The following is a 17289-nucleotide window of genomic DNA, read 5'->3' as shown; positions in this document are numbered from 1 at the left end:
ATTTACATCGTTTTTTTTTTTTTAAACTACATTATCTTGAAATACAAATGTGGATTCTCATCACTGAAAAATTTTTGAAGTTGTGTTTCTTCCTTTTAGTTGTATTTTTTTTGTCTGTACTAGTAACCATTGTGTAAATCAATCCATATGCAACCATTTCCACACCTTGATTCATGAAGCAAATTGTGATCAGCTGCTCTCCCGAAATAGAGCATGACTTTATACATACAGAAACTTGTACATTACCCTCTTTTTTTGTTTTTTTTTTCTTGTTTTTGTTTTTTGTATTTTTTGTTTTTTTTTTTGGAGATATGGCCCTAATGAAAAAATATATAAAATAAAAATAAAAAATTATTTAAATCTACCATCACTTCGTAGTTACCACATCATGAAAAAGAAACTAAAAACTTTTTACTAAAAAAAAAAAAAAAAAAGAAAAAAAAAATGAGGGTATGTTTAATGTACAACTTCTATATACATCACAGCCCAAAGGCAGTAAAAAAAATATTTAAAAAATGATTAAAGGAATTGTGAAGAACTGTCATGTGGAAGGTCAAACGACAGACAGCAGACATGGCGGTAGTGGTGAGGAAGCAGTTTCCATTGATCGTTGTCAGGTAGGTTTTCAATCTTAACTTAAAAAACACATTTTGCTCCTAGCCTAATGTAACCATTTTCCTGTGGAGAAACCAGTATCATTTCCTATTTAAACCGCTGACTGACAACATCTTCGTGAGCCCCTATACCTACCTAGAAATTTCTATTGCACAGAGCTTTGGACGATGGGATACAGTTGCAATTTTTTCATTATTTGAAGAATAACACAGCTAGGAAATTGATAAATTTTTGCCTTTTTGTCTCAGTGTGGTGAATTTTTCCCATCTTACAGCATCTTTTGCCGTTAACTTTTTTCTTTAAAGTCAATTTGCTTCCCAAAAAAATGCAATACGACATGGAAAAGAACATTAAAAAGAAAATCTGAAAAACAAAAAGTGACCTTTGAATGCACTAGACAGCAACTTTGGTTAAAAAACAAAACAAAACAAAATAAAAAAGCCCCGAAAGGATGTACTTGTACACACAGACAGCAAATATTAATTTTATAACTGTTCGAATTAATTCTCTCTTTAATTCCCAATTGGTAAATAGTGGATGGGGCAGAGGAGCAAAGATTTTCTTTCCTTCGTCCTACGCTGGAGAAACAAGAACAGAACACAGCCAGTATTACACGGGAGCCTCCATAGTCTTCACTCACACAGGCTGCCTTCTCACTGATGTCATAACTGCCCGATCTGAAACAGTACGTCGCAGATGACAGACGCCACCAGAGAGTTCAGAACGGCTGATATTGAGATATCCAGCAATCGGCCCTCGTGCAGAAGGAACTCGGAGCGGTTCTCGTCCACTCTGGCCATGGCCAGCAGGGCTTTGGCTGCCCTGCACATCATGTCCACGCTGGGGGGCTCTAGGGGCGGGGGCTGCATGTGCATGAGGTTGTGCTGGCTCTGCTGATACTGGGCCATCGTGACCCCATCCTCTAGGAAGCTTATCAAGTTTCCGATGCTTCCCTTCTGCACAGCTATGGCCCTTGCAGCCAGTGCGTCCCCTTGGGCAAGGTTCGATAAAAGCGCCATGGACATTTCTCGACAGACTGGGTTTTTGCGATCCCCAACGTACCTAACTAATGTGGCATAGAATTTCTCCTGACGACTAAACGGAGGCGTGGCCAAGATCAGGTCCACATTGTTGTCCTGGATGCTGAGTTTACAGAGCGTCTCCAGCACGAGTCTCTGAGGCGACAGGACAGAGTTGGGTCCCACCGTGGGAAAGGGGTCTTGTGCCTCTGCTGATGGGCACACCATCCAGTGCAGCAAGCCATCCAAAATTGGCAAGCAGATGCTTTCCGTGTAAGCGGACAAGTCTAGCTGCCCAGAAATGTTGGCCAAGGTGACCAGCGTGTTGTCCCGTAAGACCTCGAGGCAGTCCCACCACCACTCAGCTTTGCTGCAGGCCACCCCTTTGTCCTCGTCTTCCTCCTTCTCATAGGTCTGCGGCGCTCGTTTTCTCTCGGGATGCTCGTGGTGAAGAAGAATCAGCTTCCCCAGGATCAGCACCAGGCCTGGGTGTTTGGACATTTCCGCGTCATTCCCAGGCACAAAAGACAAGCTCCGGACAATATTGGACACGCAGATGCAGCGCTTGGCCAGCGAGTCCTGCCAGTGTGCGATGGTGCAGAGCGGGGCCTCGTCCCGGCTCCTTGGCTCGTCCTCCAGCAGCCTGATGTTGCGGTGACTTTTGGCTTGATGGATTCCGAAGGGAAACTTGCTGCTTTCGGTCTGGGTACCAGGGTTTGCATCTTCGGGCAGAGCCCCTGGCCGAGCAGACAGGACATCATCGATGGTTGCGATGATGCTTTTCTCTTGGTGCTCGTCAGAATCCCCCTTGCCTTCCTGGTCTTTCTTTCTGCCTGTGGAGCTCAAAGGGGGAGGCGGCCGCCTGCGAGGGGGAATCTCCATCTTGCTCTCGAAGTGAGTCTGGATGTGCTCAGTGGTGTCTCCCCCGCCGAGCTGCCAGTGCAGAAGTCCACTGCTGAACTCCTGAACGCGACCCAGCTTGTCAGAGCGGTCGACGACAAACAGGTTGTTCTTTTTGACTATCTTGATTGGCAGCCTGTCAAATTTACTGGCTTGCCTGGGCTTCTCCTTTGGGTCTGCGGTGGCGTCAGGGGAGGCCACAGCCGTGCTGCTCCTGTCCTCCGTCTCCGCCCTCCCACTGTCTTCCTCCTCCTCGTCCTCCTCGTCCTCCTCGTCCTCAATACATTCAGCATCTTCTTCCTCTCTCCCAGAATCATCAGTCAAGGACTGGCTGTCATCTCTCTTTGCCGCATTGTGATCAAGTGCTTTTTGGCTGGGGTCTCCCACTTCATATTCCGTAAGAATTCCAAAAATGTCAATCAGGCATTTCCTGAAGTACTCTACTAAAAGCTCGAGAAATCCGGACAACTGGAGAGGGTGAGAAAGAGAAGAGGTACAATGTCATAACCTCTCCAGTGTGACTGAGAGGGTGAAAATCCTGCTAGCTAGCCATGCATCTCTATGATTATTTTCACATTTTAATGGTTTTTTTTTGCTTGGCCAAGAAAAAGAAACCATGTGTTAAGTCAGAACTATCTTCTGAATTTTTCATTAATCAACACTTATTATCTTTCTTACTTGGTGTTTACTTTTTTACACCATTAACACGAAAACTTACTTGTTATTTTCCCATTTCTGATACTATCCCCGAGGGAGTGCTCCGCTGTTCTTTACCTTTGTTTCTGGTTTAGACACAGTACCATTCTTACTAGAAGAGTGGGAACGTGGATTTTATAGACTCATTCACCCAAAGTGAGTCTGTTCTCCTCTTTTATTTATCTGAAACTCTGCTTGCCTAGATTTTTATGGTTATTATTCTTAGGATTTTATGGTTATTTTTGTCTTAGGTGCCACAGGTTATTCTAATTTACATTCTCCATATATTTTGGGGAGAAAATAATTTCAGCAATGTAGTAGCTCATAAACACAGAAAATTAGAAACAAATCAATTTAGTCCCTGAGATAAATGAATGAGAATGTTTCACAGAATGCACTTTTATATTTCAGCTATTCCCAACTTCAGCCAAAAGACAAAAGCAACTCTGAGAACCAGCTCTGTTTCCTTTAAGCAGATGTTTGTATCAAGAGAACCAACATACACCCCTCCCTCAACACCAATGCTGCTGCATTTAGAGATGATGAAGGATAAGTAAGTAAACAAGCATTTCTTAATGATAGGTGTTATGGAAACTGACTATAATTTCATTATCTGGCTGTACGTTTCCCACAAGGTAGTTTGAAACGCTTATAAAGAAGTGAGGGGACACCCAAGTACCAGCGAGGTAGAGCTTGCTTCTAGAGTACGAAGGCACAATTTTTAAGTGGACGTCTGGATGTCACCCTTTCCCATCTCACCCCCAACGTAAAGCTTAATTTTTTCCCAGGACAAGGGAAGAGGAAAAATTGCTGAAGCAATGCTAGTTATGAAAAACTGTGCTCAACAGCAGCTCACCCAGCATAAGGAGGGACATGTATTACTCTAGCAAAGGTAGTATATGTTCTTCTAATGCTTATTTTCTATTAAAATGACTTCATGCAATGTTTATGACCTTATTAATATACTTGGTATCAACTGAAAAACTGCCTTTCAGGGCTAAAATGAGGAGTTAAAGGAGAGAAGAAAGAGGAAGTGGAAGATTCTGGTCCTAGTTCAACAGAAGGGAGGGAATTAGATGTTTTGGCTTTTTTCAACAAAAGCAGAGTTGTTCATACACAGTAGGGAAAATGACCTTTTCTGATTTTTGTTTCTAAATATTTCTTAAAAAAAAAATCTGTAGTCCAGCTGGCTCTTGGGCCTTTTTCTTAATCCTCAGCTCCTTCTCTCTTCCAGCTATTATGCTAGAAGCTCCTTCAAGCTTAGCACAGATCAAAGGAGGGTTTTTAAAGGTAGGAGGCTTTTAAATGACTGCTTCAAAATAAACTAGAGGGGGGCAGAAATGGGAGGGAACAAATCAAGAAACAAGTTTAACCATGACTTCATTACTACTGCAGTTGAATGATGGTACACAGGGGTTCATTAAACTGTTTACTTCTCTCTCTATATATATTTTTTCTGTAATATAAACACTCTTTATAAATTTTATACTTTTTTAATTAAAAGAAAGATGTTAGGTTCCCCTGAAAAACAGGGTATGGTCTCACTGCAACTTACTGCATGGTGATGTCTCATCCAACACCGACTACAGCCGTAACTTTGTGTTACATTTGGATTAATTCTCACTGGCCTGCTAATGCTCATTATAAACAACAGTTTGATTTTGCCACTACTGTCTATTCCATGCACACACATGTATGTGCACACAAGGTCACTGTTTTCTTATGAGAAATATACATGTGTGTTTATACTAAAGACTGAAATAAATTATTGTTCCAGACAAAATTCTCAGACAACTATACACTGATTGATGTTGGTTTATAGTTAATTGTAATGATAAAAATTTATAGCTGGGAGTCCTAACTGCTTTAGGCATTAGCTTAAGCATTATACACTACTTCATTTTCTTATTCTAATTTGTGTCTCAGTTGGACTGGTGCTGGCTTACCTGGGAGAGATTGAAAGTAGCGACAGTGCTGTCGTCATATAGAAGAATATTAATAGTGTCCAAAGCCCAAGTACTTTCAGCCAAAAGACCTGACTTAAGGGACATCATCACACGCCAGGCCTCTGGAGTAACTAAAAATGGGTGGAAGAATAAGGACATGATTAATATTAACTCTACGCATGAAAGAATAGAACATAACAAAAGAAGAAGTAAAAGCAGAATGTTAAGTTAAAATATTGATTTAAACAAAGGTTCCAAGGGACAATTAAACATGGTCATTTCACGTGGAGGTTGACAACTGACTAAGAAACTTCTGTGGGTGAAGAGCTTTCTGCTTTGCAGGTTAAACAGAAGTGGGAATGATTCTTTCTGTATTTGTCATCTTTGACTCTATTCACAAATGTGTCAAGGTAGTATCTTCAGAAGGCTGGTGAATATTTAGAATATAAGCAAAATTTAATTCCCAAACAGCATGCTCACTGATAGAAAGCTTTCATTCTTCCATGCCATCTTCTGTCTGAGCTCTGGACCACAGAGCATGCTGTTGACAAGTACTAGCATTTTGATGGTTCTGGTTTTTTAGGAGCCTGGCCTGAGATGGAGGCCAAGAGGAACGATGAGAGGAAAAGTTTTTAAGATTTGTCACAAGATGGGGCTGGAGGGGAGGCCTGTCGTGTGTCTGAAATTTCAAGGGAAGCTGTCTCAGGAAACTGGTGGAAGCACATGGTGTGAGCAGCTGGAACTCCCTATAGCATCAGCCAGGCCAGATGCCAACTCCTGTGTGGGAGGGGCCGTGGGTGTCCACTTTTATTTTAATTTCATCTAATTTTCAAATTTCCTAAGAGAGGCACATAATACTTGTGTAATAGAAAGGCAAATTTCATTTTAAAATCGGGAACATAAGTTTCCCTAGGCTGGTATAACATGTACTAAGAATTTTTTTCCAAATTTAAATGTATTTATTTACTTAAACTGGAGAAGGAAATGGCAGATCACTCCAATATTCTTGCCGAAAAATCCCGTGGACAGAGGAGCCTGGTAGGCTATAGCCCATGGGGTCACAAAGAGTCAGACATGACTGAGTGACTAACACACACATATTTACTTAAATATCTATACACGTACACAAATACATGCATATTTTTACATATATATTACCATATGTAACACGGTGCCCAGGATCTGTTTCTCTCTTGCCTCCAGCACGTCCTCTATGTAGAACTCCTTACTTCCCCCTACCCTGCCCTTTAATGTCCAATGATTAAAAACATTGGTCATATCTTTAAAATATTTAATTTTCTCATCACTGCAAAGAACTTTGAGTCATGTGATTTTGAGATTTTTGGGAAAAAAGTTTGGATAAAACTGAACTCTATTATTTCCTTATTCTGTGTTAAAAGTATTTCAAAAATAATGCAGAAAAACTGTGTGTATTCCCAGATTTTCCAAATCTCTAATTAGGATTTAGGAGATTCCACCTGGATGAGCGTGTGACAGCAGTGTTCACCTGAGAGAGTTCCTTGGCCCCATCAGCAGTGCTGCAGGGATCACCTAAATTCTATCCACATGTGAAGTTCCATAGAGCACATTATGTATCTGTCTATGCAGCATAGTCAGTTTTCTGGTTTTGCTCCAAGGGGAACTCACTGTCTGTATGTCCTTACCAAAGTTACAGAGTGGCTTGCTGTCAAATTTTTTCAGGCCACCCTAGTGTTCCATCAGCCTCGCAGCTGTTCTCACATCATGGCAGAGATGATGTGTTTGGTTAAGATAAAATCTTTAAGCCCCAAATACAGTCCACAGTCACCGAGCAGTCCCCGTCTCTCACCTGGGGCTCTGCTCTCTCACACGAGTAACACTCACATGCAAGAAATCCATTTTAATTCTCCCTCTCCTTAATTCAGAGGAGTGCCTTCCAACTATTGCTCCTGCACAAAAGCACGTCCTGATAGTCTGCAGTCACAGAATTTCATCCCTTTGAGGTTATCCAACTACATCTAATCCAAAATTAAAATTCTAGATGGCAACAGGAAATCATTTCAGGAGCAGAGCCTTGGGAACGCTTACCGATATCTTTTGAGGTAATCTTTCGCCTTTGTTTCAGGACTGGCTGTGAGGCTTCCACGGAGCCAGGAGGAAAAGTGATCTCCCTTCTGATGGGGGGCGGCTGGGGGGGCGGCCCGGTGACCTGGGACGTGGGGACGGTGGGCAGGACCTTCTGCATCTTCATGGAGGGGAGGAAGGGGGACTTGCTGGGAGACATGCGGCTCTCCAGGGAGCGCTGGAAGGAGGCGGGGCTGGGAGCCCTAGAGATGTGGTTTGGCAGTGAGGGTGGCGTCTGGTAGGACGACTGAGGCGGGCGCGTGATGGGCTGCATGGAGGCTGATGAGGACATGTAAGGCTGACGCTGGCTGACGTGGGAAGGCCACTGGCTCTCGTGGTTTATCCTCTGATCAGGGACCATCATGTCATCGGTGCGGTTCATGCCGGGGTAAGGTGGGGCCTGCGTGGGGCCGCCTGGGCCTTGCCTGTTCTGGTAGGGATAAGGCATATCGTTGCGGGTCGCCCACATGCTCTGCTGAGGCCCTTCGCTGGAGGACGACTGCATCGGGCCGCCCATCATCTGGGGCGGGATGGCGTGCGGCTGTATCTGCCCTGGGCCCTGCATCCTCTCTCGGTTGTAGGGGTATGGATACTGTCCCTGCAAGGGCCTCCGGTCTGGGCCGGAGTAGGAGCTCCCGTATTGGTTGTACATCTCCTGCTGCTGGCTGCCATACTGCATGTTGTACATGTCTCCCTCGTGGCGTTTGGCTGGAGGCCCGTACATGCCATCCATATGGCGCTTGTAGTTCTGAAAATTCAGAGACAGATCACACTAATGTGCTTTTACAGGTATAATCACGCACTTAAATTAGGCAAAATAGTTATTACCTGGTGGAATGTTCATTTCAAAATGTATATGGGAAGCTCCCACGTCCACAGATAGCAGTTTATGTGCGATATTCAGCACTACACAAACCACTGCACGTACTCTGTCTGTTTTCATGTACTTCAAAACTTCCGTGGGGAAAAACCAGCCTCCTCTCCTGGTATTCTCCAGGTGGATTTGGGAGAGCAAGGCGAGGGTGACCACCACACAGGCCGCACGGAACCAGGGCTTGGAGATCACAGGGATGGCTTGTGTAGCTGGCCGGAGACCTCACCACAAGTGACAGAGCGCTCTGAGGGCCAGCCCGAAGGGCTCCAGGACTAAACAGACCCCTTGGGCCTAACTTTACAGAAAAGCCTCCACATAGAGCTTGGCTCCTCACTCTGACCTGTGCTCCTGACACCTGACGTTGGATGAACCCCACTCCAGCCTCCAGCTGGTCTGGGTCTCCTCCAGGAGAACCTTTGAGGACAGGGCTGGTATGGCCTCACTGAGCTCCCCTCCCAGGAGGCCAGGGCTTCCACCACCGGATGGGGTGGGAAGCTCCTGATGAGAGTGCAGGACGGAGGCACGCATATGGCGGAACACTGTTTAAGGTGCTGATTTGATGATACAAGTCTCTCTACAAACATGCTCTGGTCAAATTAATGTTTAAAACCCCTTCTATTTTACAAGAGGTCTTAGACCTGAAGAGTTGTTTAGCAACAGCAAATTCCTGTGTCTGACATGCACTCCTCTGTGTTAGCCGTGGTAACCGCAAGGTTAGCTCACACACCTCACGACTGCTGAGCTGCAGCACGTGTCAACAGCACGCACCTACACACCTAGCCTACACAGTCTAAATAATCTTATTCTTAAAAATAGATCACCTTTCACTATTAGAATATAATATTTTAAGCTGCTCACCCTACATATTCTCTAAAATATATTGACAAATTTCTGTGCTAAAATGTCACCTGATTAAACAGTATATAGAACAGACATCCGTCTAAAATATACTTGAATTTGAGCTTATTATTTACAAGGGTGAATGTCCTTAACTTCCAATAACATATTTTCAAGAGCTACTTCTAACCTGCTGATTTCAAAATCCTAAGAATACTTTTTAGCATAAGAAAATATAACCTGATTGTTACATGTCATTTTGGTTATACTTCCTAAAACTCTTCAGAAGTATGTTGAGTCTGAATTTTAAACAGAAAGCACAGAGATGCATGCTGTTCGCCAACTCACCGTCTGCTGTGGGTACAGGCCCGGCTGGTGTCCTCCATATGACGGCTGTCCTGAGGGAGGGCCTTGGCCCGGGTACTGCTGCCCGTAAGGTTCATGCCTAGAATGAAGCATTCAAAGAAAACTTCACTGACCGTGGACCTCAGGCCAAGGGAGGGAGGAAGAGCCCGCTTCTGGACACTCCATGCCGTCTTTCCTCCACGGCCTCCTCCCGACAGGCACTGTGAGCAGCAGCAGCACTTCCCCTCCCAGTGGAAGGAGGGCAGCACCCATTCTGGGAGTGCTGCCAACCCCTGGCCGGTGGGGCGAGGAGTCCCACTGGACGGGCTGGCACCCTTTGCCTTTGAGGAGGGGCCCCACCCATCCACTGAGGGACCAGGGAGGGCATGACACACCCTGAAGTGAGGCATTAACGAGCGTAAGAAACAACAGAAGAACCTAAGAGTCAAAGCAGTATTTCTAGGAGCACCAGAATATTGACATATAAACGTGGAAAATGTTTCTATTTCTAACTTCCTCATCGTGAGTATAAAATGTGCAAGTTCTTAAAGGAATCCTTCAAAATTAGTCCAAATGATACTAAGTTGGTATAGACATAACTACTCAAAATTTCAAAGTTCTATGACCCCAAAAGGCTACCAAAAAAAAAAGTATAATAGGGATGTTTTAAATGTACTTCTGTTAAATCTTAAAATGGGAATAAACATACATTTATTTCATATTGAGAAATTATAAGTACCATAAAAATACATGTTTAAAAGAACAACAGAATTGAAACTTCAGAAATTAAGCTGGTGTAGTGAGTATACTGAATTTTGTAAGAAAGAATACTGGTCAAGGAATGAGAATAAGAAAGAAAATAAATGAAAATTTAGAACATCACATGTAAAACAGACAAGGGAAGTTTCTGCTAATGACATTGAAATCTGGAGGCAAGCTTATAGTTAGGAGAAAAAAAGTATAATTGATGTGGATGAAATTTAAGCTGAACAAGTAACACTTTTCAGAAGAGAAAACTTAATGAAGGAAATCCTAATGTTTAGTTGCTCAATCGTGTCCGACTCTTGTGCGACCCCATGGACTGTAGCCCGCCAGGCTCCGCTGTCCATAGAGATTCTCCAGGCAATCTTCCCAACCCAGGGATTGAACTTATGGCATTGGCAGGCAGATTCTTTACCATTGAGCTAGCTACCTGGGAAGCTCAAACCCTGATGTGATAAGGCCAAAATAACTTCTACACCTGGGCCATGCCACATTCCAGAAAGCATCTGAGAAGAAATAGAAAACTATATATCTTCCCTGGTGGCTCAGATGGTAAAAAGCATCTGCCTACAACGTGGGAGACCTGGGTTCAATCCCTGGGTCAGGAAGATCTCTTGGAGAAGGAAATGGCAACCCATTCCAGTATTCTTGCCTGGAAAATCCCATGGATGGAGGAGCCTGGTAGGCTACAGTCCATGGGGTCGCAAAGAGTCGACACGACTGAGCAACTTCACTTCACTTCAGAAAAGTATATTTTCTCAGGTTCCTTTAAGAATATATGTCCGAGGACGGCTATTCTCCTTCTGATCTCATCAACCTATCCCTTGCCTCTTCCCCCTCCAAAAGCTTTTCCTGGACTCTCAAAAACAAACCAAGTCTTAGTAAAAATCCCTGATCTGGTACCTCAGACTCCACACAGCGGTTAAGTGACTAAGGCGGATTTCACAACTAAACCTTCGTTGGAAGGTCAGAATGAGAAGTCAAGATTCCCCAGTCACTATTAGAAAGCACACTGTAGCTCTGAGCTCGCGATACTGTGTAACTCAAAAACCAGGCTCACAGAGAACGCCAGAAAGAAACCTGATTTGGTAAAACAGTGATTTTTCAAACCAAAATTTTCATTTGTATTAAACCAGGGACACCTGACTGCTTAGCTGGACCTACAAAACCCAGCATGTGGACTGAGAGGGAGCAGTGTGGATCGAGGCCCCGCCAAGGAAATGATGAAAACCACGCCTGTCCTGAGGCCTGCCTCAGAGTCAGAAAAAGAGCTCTACTTTACCTCCACTGGTTTTCTTTAAAAATGAAATATTCAGTTGAAGGCTTGGTTTCTAAGCAAGTCTCTGTTAGGGAGGTGATGAACATGACAAGCAAGGGATAGATTTTCCATGGTAAGGACCATGGTCAGGGGCCTTCTTCACAAAAGGAAGTCCACCCTAAGCCACTATTCGAGGAACAGCTTCCTCTCTGAGACGTTTCAATGACTTTCATTCTATCTTATTAAAATAATCTGGGCCAGTAATGCATCCTTACTTGCCATTTTAATATCAAGGGGATGTCCTGAGAAAAGAAAAGCTGCCCTGGCTTTTATCAGAGATGTTTATTAAGGAGCAAAGCATTCCCTCTCAGTTTAAAATGTTCGCAGGGGACAGGGGGAACACCTGAAAAAACAATGCCTGGAAGACGTTACCAAGAACCCACTGCTGCCCGAGCCTGCTGACAGCCCAGTGTGGCACCACTGCCCAGACCTCGGCCTGTGGGGAGGAAGGCAGGCACTGAGGTCACAGGAGGAGCCACACATGGACGCTGGAGCGCAGTCTCAATGTGGTGACAGTGGCTGGGACAACCTTGGCTCATGCATTTTTAGGGAGAAGACTTGTGCCCTGGCCAGCCCAGCCCTGGCATATTTCTAAAATTCACTAATAAAAACACAGCTGTATTGGTGGCCTGGGGACAAGGTCCTTCTCCCCAGTTCCTGTTACAGTCATTGACTGAAGGCAGCCGTCTGACACGTACAGTCCTACCGAACTTCAGCAGGAAGCAGACATTGGTTGCTAGGGCTCAGAGATGTGTGTATGGAAAGCACAGTTTCGAATAAGTCATCTCATCTTCATCTTAGGAAACACTCACCTTCGGTCATAACTGGCCCCATAGGGAAACTGCTGCCGCGGCCCCATACCCAGACTAGACATGGCTCCAGACGGACTCTGGTTGTACATATCCTGCATGCTGCTGGTGGGCATCTGTCCTTGCGTCATGAAAGGCTCGCTGCTTCCAGGCACTGAAATATTTTCAGTAACAGACAAAAAATTAAGCACTTTCAAATGCCAAAGTGCCCAAACATCCCTTTCCAGTCAGTGCTGTTATCCTTAACATGACAGATAACAATACCGATCAAAGAGCATAAGGTTTGAAGTTAAGATGGGCCCTGTTGAGGCAGGATTCTAAGTTGATCCCCTTTCACGTACACATCTTGTATGAGTCTCCCTGAGTGTGGGGCGAACCCACGAATGGGACAGGATGTCACTCCCAGGATTATCTACATTGCAGGGCAAAAGGGATTTCAGAGATGTAATTAAAGTCACCAATCAGCTTGCTGAGCTAACCAAAGGGGAGAGCACCCACGTGGGCCCTTTAAGTTGGCATCTAGAGGTAAGAGACAGAGCAGGTCAGAGATACTCTCCCACTGGCCTTGAAAAGCAGTGCCACGCAGGTCAGAGGCCCACGTGTCAGGAAGGACGGCAACCGCTAGAAGCAGAGAAGGCCTCAGATGACAGTCAGCAAGAAAACAGGACTTCAGTCCAACAACTGTGAGGAACCAAGTTCCACCAACAACTACGAGCTCAGAGAAATGGAATCCAGGCTTCCAGCTTGACTTGTACTGTGACCCTGAGCTGAGAACCCACAGAAATTGGAGAGCACACGTGTATGTTATATGTTTTAAGCTATTTATGGTAATTTGTTACGCAGAAACAAACACAAGCCCAGATCCATACTTTTTTGGGTTAAGTTGATAAATCTCTAAGTTTAATTCCTTATCTATAAAATGAGGTTGGTAATATCATCTCATGAAGTAGTTTGTAAGGAAGAGATATGTATACAGTTAGTTCCTTTCCCTTTTAGGAAAAAAAAAAAAAAAAAAGTGAAAACCTTAACAACCACCCATGCACTGACTTACACTAAAATCAGGATGAAGAAAATCATGAGGGAGTAAGGACAGCTCAAGAAGGGATGAGATATTTCTAACAGGGGTAGAGTGTCAATTAGGTCAAATATGCAAATTAGCACTCGCTCACAGCCTGAAGGAAATTGGGTCAAGCCCAGAAACTAGCCGGTAGGCAAATTAAACATTTTAATGCAAATCTTAATTGATATACACTAACATCTGCCTTTATCCTATGAAGGTTACTTTTATGTTCCATGAGATAAAAGCTGATTACAATTTTGAAAGCTGAAAAATGTGTCTGTCTGGTTGAGAGGTGCAAATAAAGAAGTCTGACACTGGTAGAATATATTTTGCTTTATAAGGTACTTCCAAATACTTCATATCTTACATGCTCTTACATCAACCTCCAGTAGAACCAGTTTTGAAGTTACTTTCATTTTGAAGTTACTTTCCAGTTTTGAAGTTATTTTCCATTTATTGAAGAAAGTAGGGAAAAACACTAGACCATTCAGGTATGACCTAAATTAAATCCCTTACAATTATGCAGTGGAAGTGACAAATAGATTCAAGGGATTAGATCTGATAGACAGAGAGCCTAAAGACCTATGGACAGAGATTCGTGACATTGTACAGGAGACAGGGATCAAGACCATCCCCAAGAAAAAGAAATGCAAAAAGGCAAAATGGTTGTCTGAGGAGGCCTTACAAATAGCTGTAAAAAGAAGAGAACTGAAAGGCAAAGGAAAAAAGGAAAGATATACCCATTTGAATGCAGAGTTCCAAAGAATAGCAAGGAGCGGTAAGAAAGCCTTTCTCAGCAATCAATGCAAAGAAATAGAGGAAAACAATAGACTGGGAGACTAGAGATCTCTTTAAGAAAATTAGAGATTCCAAGGGAACATTTCATGCAAAGATGGGCACAATCAAGGACGGAAATGGTAAGGACCTAACAGAAGCAGCGGATATTAAGAAGAGGTGGCAAGAATACACAGAAGAACTATACAAAAAAGATCTTCACGACCCAGATAACCACGATGGTGTGATCACTCACCTAGAGCCAGACATCCTGGAATGTGAAGTCAAGTGGGCCTTAGAAAGCATCACTATGAACAAAGCTAGTGGAGGTGATGGAATTCCAGTTGAGCTATTTCAAATCCTGAAAGATGATGCTGTAAAAGTGCTGCACTCAGTATGCCAGCAATCTGGAAAACTCAGCAGTGGCCACAGGCCTGGAAAAGGTCAGTTTTCATTCCAATCCCAAAGAAAGGCAATGCCAAGGAATGTTCAAACTACTGTACGATTGCACTCATCTCACACACTAGCAAAGTAATGCTTAAAATTCTCCAAGCCAGGCTTCAACAGTACATGAACAGTGAACTTCCAGATGTTCAAGCTGGATTTAGATAAGGCTGAGGAACAAGATCAAATTGCCAACATTTGATGGATCATGAGAAAAGCAAGAGAGTTCCAGAAAAACATTTACTTCTGCTTTATTGACTATGCCAAAAACTCTGACTGTGTGGGTCACAACAAACTGTGGAAAATTCTTAAAGAGATGGGGATTTCAGACCAATGAACCTGCCTCTTGAGAAATCTGTATGCAGGTCAGGAAGTACAGTTAGAACTGGACATGGAACAACAGACTGGTTCCAAACAGGGAAAGGAATATGTCAAGGCTGTATATTGTCACCCTGCTTATTTAACTTACATGCAGAGAACATCATGAGAAACGCTGGGCTGGATGAAGCACAAGCTGGAATCAAGATTGCCAGGAGAAATATCAATAATCTCAGATATGCAGATAATACCACTCTTATGGCAGAAAGCAAAGAGGAATAGAGAGCCTCTTGATGAAAGTGAGAGAGTGAAAAAGTTGGGTTAAAACTCAACATTTAGAAAACTAAGATCTTGGCATCTGTCCCATCATGGCAAATAGATGGAGAAACAATGGAAACAGTGAGAGACTTTATTTTCTTAGGCTCCAAAATCACTGCAGATGGTGACTGCAGCCATGAAATTAAAAGACACTTGCTCCTTGGAAGAAAAGTTATGACCAACCTAGACAGCATATTAAAAAGCAGAGACATTAGTTTGCCAACTAAGGTCCATCTAGTCAAAGCTATGGTTTTTCCAGCAGTCATGTATGAATATGAGAGTTGGGCTATAAAGAAAGCTGAGCACCAAAGAATTGATGCTTTTGAACTGTGGTGCTGGAGAAGACTCTTGAGAGTCCTGTGGACTGCAAGAAGATCAAACCAGTCAGTCCTAAAGGAAATCAGTCCTGAATATTCATTGGAAGGACTGATGTTGAAACTCAAATACTTTGACCACCTGATGTGAAAAAGTCACTCACTGGAAAAGACCCTGATGCTGGGAAAGACTGAAGGCAGGAGGAGAAGAGGATGACAGAGGAGGAGACGGTAGGATGGCATCACCGACTTGATGGACATGAGTTTGAGCAAGCTCCAGGAGTTGGTGATGGACAGGGAGGCCTGGCGCACTGCAGTCCATGGGGTTGCAAACAGTCAGACATGACTAAGCAACTAAACTGATATAAAAAGATGCATGACCTCAGTCATAATTAAGGACATCCAAGATGAGGCTTTTTCTCCCCTCCCCATCTGACTAACATTAAAATGATAATAATCATTCTTAGTTGGAGGGTCCACATGATCATGTTAAGAGTGTTTAAACTGGTGTAATTTTTCCCAATACCTGCTATGGTAAGGCTATATATCTTGATGATCGTCCCCCCCCGGCCCCCAAAGGAGGACATCTCTGGGCTCTCACAGCCTGTGGAGTCCTCATACACTGAGAGGCCTCGCTTGATCATATCATGACCAGCTCTGACCACTGAGGCACTGGCAAATGTGATACGGCAGAGGGCTGTAAGCAACTGCAAGTGAGGCTGTGGCTCCTGGAGTACTCCTTCCTGGAGCCTGTCTCTCATGGCACCAGGTGCCCAAGAAGCTCCATGGAAAGGCCCCAGGAGGAGGTCCCTGTCAACAGCTCTAGCTCAGCTCTCAGCCAGCCTCTGGATGACACCGGCCATTCAGGTGGCACCTGTGCTCAGCAGAGCTCTCCATCAGGCTTCGGATGACAGTCACCACCTCAGAGTCCCAGCTGAGTACATGTGGAGTCAAGAGCCACCCCACCCACCACTGGTCTGTGAGATATAACTGAGTACTGTTGTTAAAGCTACTAAGTTTTGGGGTAGTTTGTTACAACAGTACAAATTAAATGGGGAAAAAAGTTTGTTACAAATAGTACTCACAAAATAAGAACAAAATAAGAATTGTTATTCTTTGATTCTGTTATTCTTTGATTCTGTTATTCTACTTCCAGGAATCTATTTCACAGAAACACTCTACAAGTGTGAAAAATAGCTAGTTGTACTTCAATAATCACTGCATCATTATTTATAATAATAAAATATTATGAAATAAACCATGAATTACTAGAGCATTAAAAAGAGTAAGCAGGATTTTATCTGTGGATACTAATAAATATTCAAACTATATACTGTTAAGTTAAACAGTATATAAATATTCACTTACTGTTTACTTAAAAGCAATCAATCAATCAATTCCTCAATCAGTGATGAATGAGTGAGTAGGTGGGGAAGGCAGGCAGGAGGACAGGTAGGGCCAAGGCTACTCAGGGCTTCTGGGTCTTAGAGGAGGTTCTTTTATCTGCCATCCCACCACATTCCAGGTCAACCACAGGAGCAGCAGCACCAACAACAAGGGGCGTGATATTCACTGATGTCGGTCATTAAATAAAGAATTAGAGCCCCACCAAGCTCATTGACAGAATATGGTGAACTGAGGAATGGAAAACTTTACTGTAACAGGGGTAGGGCCGTAAGAAAATCTGTTTCCTGTGGGCTTTCTGTTTACCTGCTTTAACTCGGTACTAAATATACCAGCAGTGGAAGGTAGCAGGTAAGCTGAAATACATGGGGGAAATGTGAGGCAGGGCTTCCCGCCGAGCCACTGTATCATTTACACAGTGGATGAAAACACT

At 43.6% G+C, this 17289-nt stretch overlaps 1 protein-coding gene across 1 annotated transcript in view; it reads right to left on the bottom strand.

The window, feature by feature from the left end:
* Positions 1–452: 452 nt before the first annotated feature.
* Positions 453–17289, bottom strand: part of ARID1B (AT-rich interaction domain 1B) — a 424182-nt gene continuing 407345 nt past the window's right edge. Inside the window, exons 16-20 of the mRNA XM_052645664.1 lie at positions 12228–12378; positions 9339–9435; positions 7244–8027; positions 5177–5307; positions 453–3002 (exon numbers count right to left, since the gene is read on the bottom strand). Coding sequence (XP_052501624.1) covers positions 1278–3002; positions 5177–5307; positions 7244–8027; positions 9339–9435; positions 12228–12378 — 2888 coding nt within the window. The 3' untranslated portion in view covers positions 453–1277. The remainder of the gene's footprint in view (positions 3003–5176; positions 5308–7243; positions 8028–9338; positions 9436–12227; positions 12379–17289) is intronic.

Source organism: Budorcas taxicolor, chromosome 9, assembly GCF_023091745.1.
Source record: "Budorcas taxicolor isolate Tak-1 chromosome 9, Takin1.1, whole genome shotgun sequence".
NCBI classification, from domain to species: Eukaryota; Metazoa; Chordata; class Mammalia; order Artiodactyla; family Bovidae; genus Budorcas; species Budorcas taxicolor.
The sequence above is the reverse complement of the archived record's forward strand: the minus strand, read 5'-3'. Positions and strand labels throughout refer to the sequence as shown.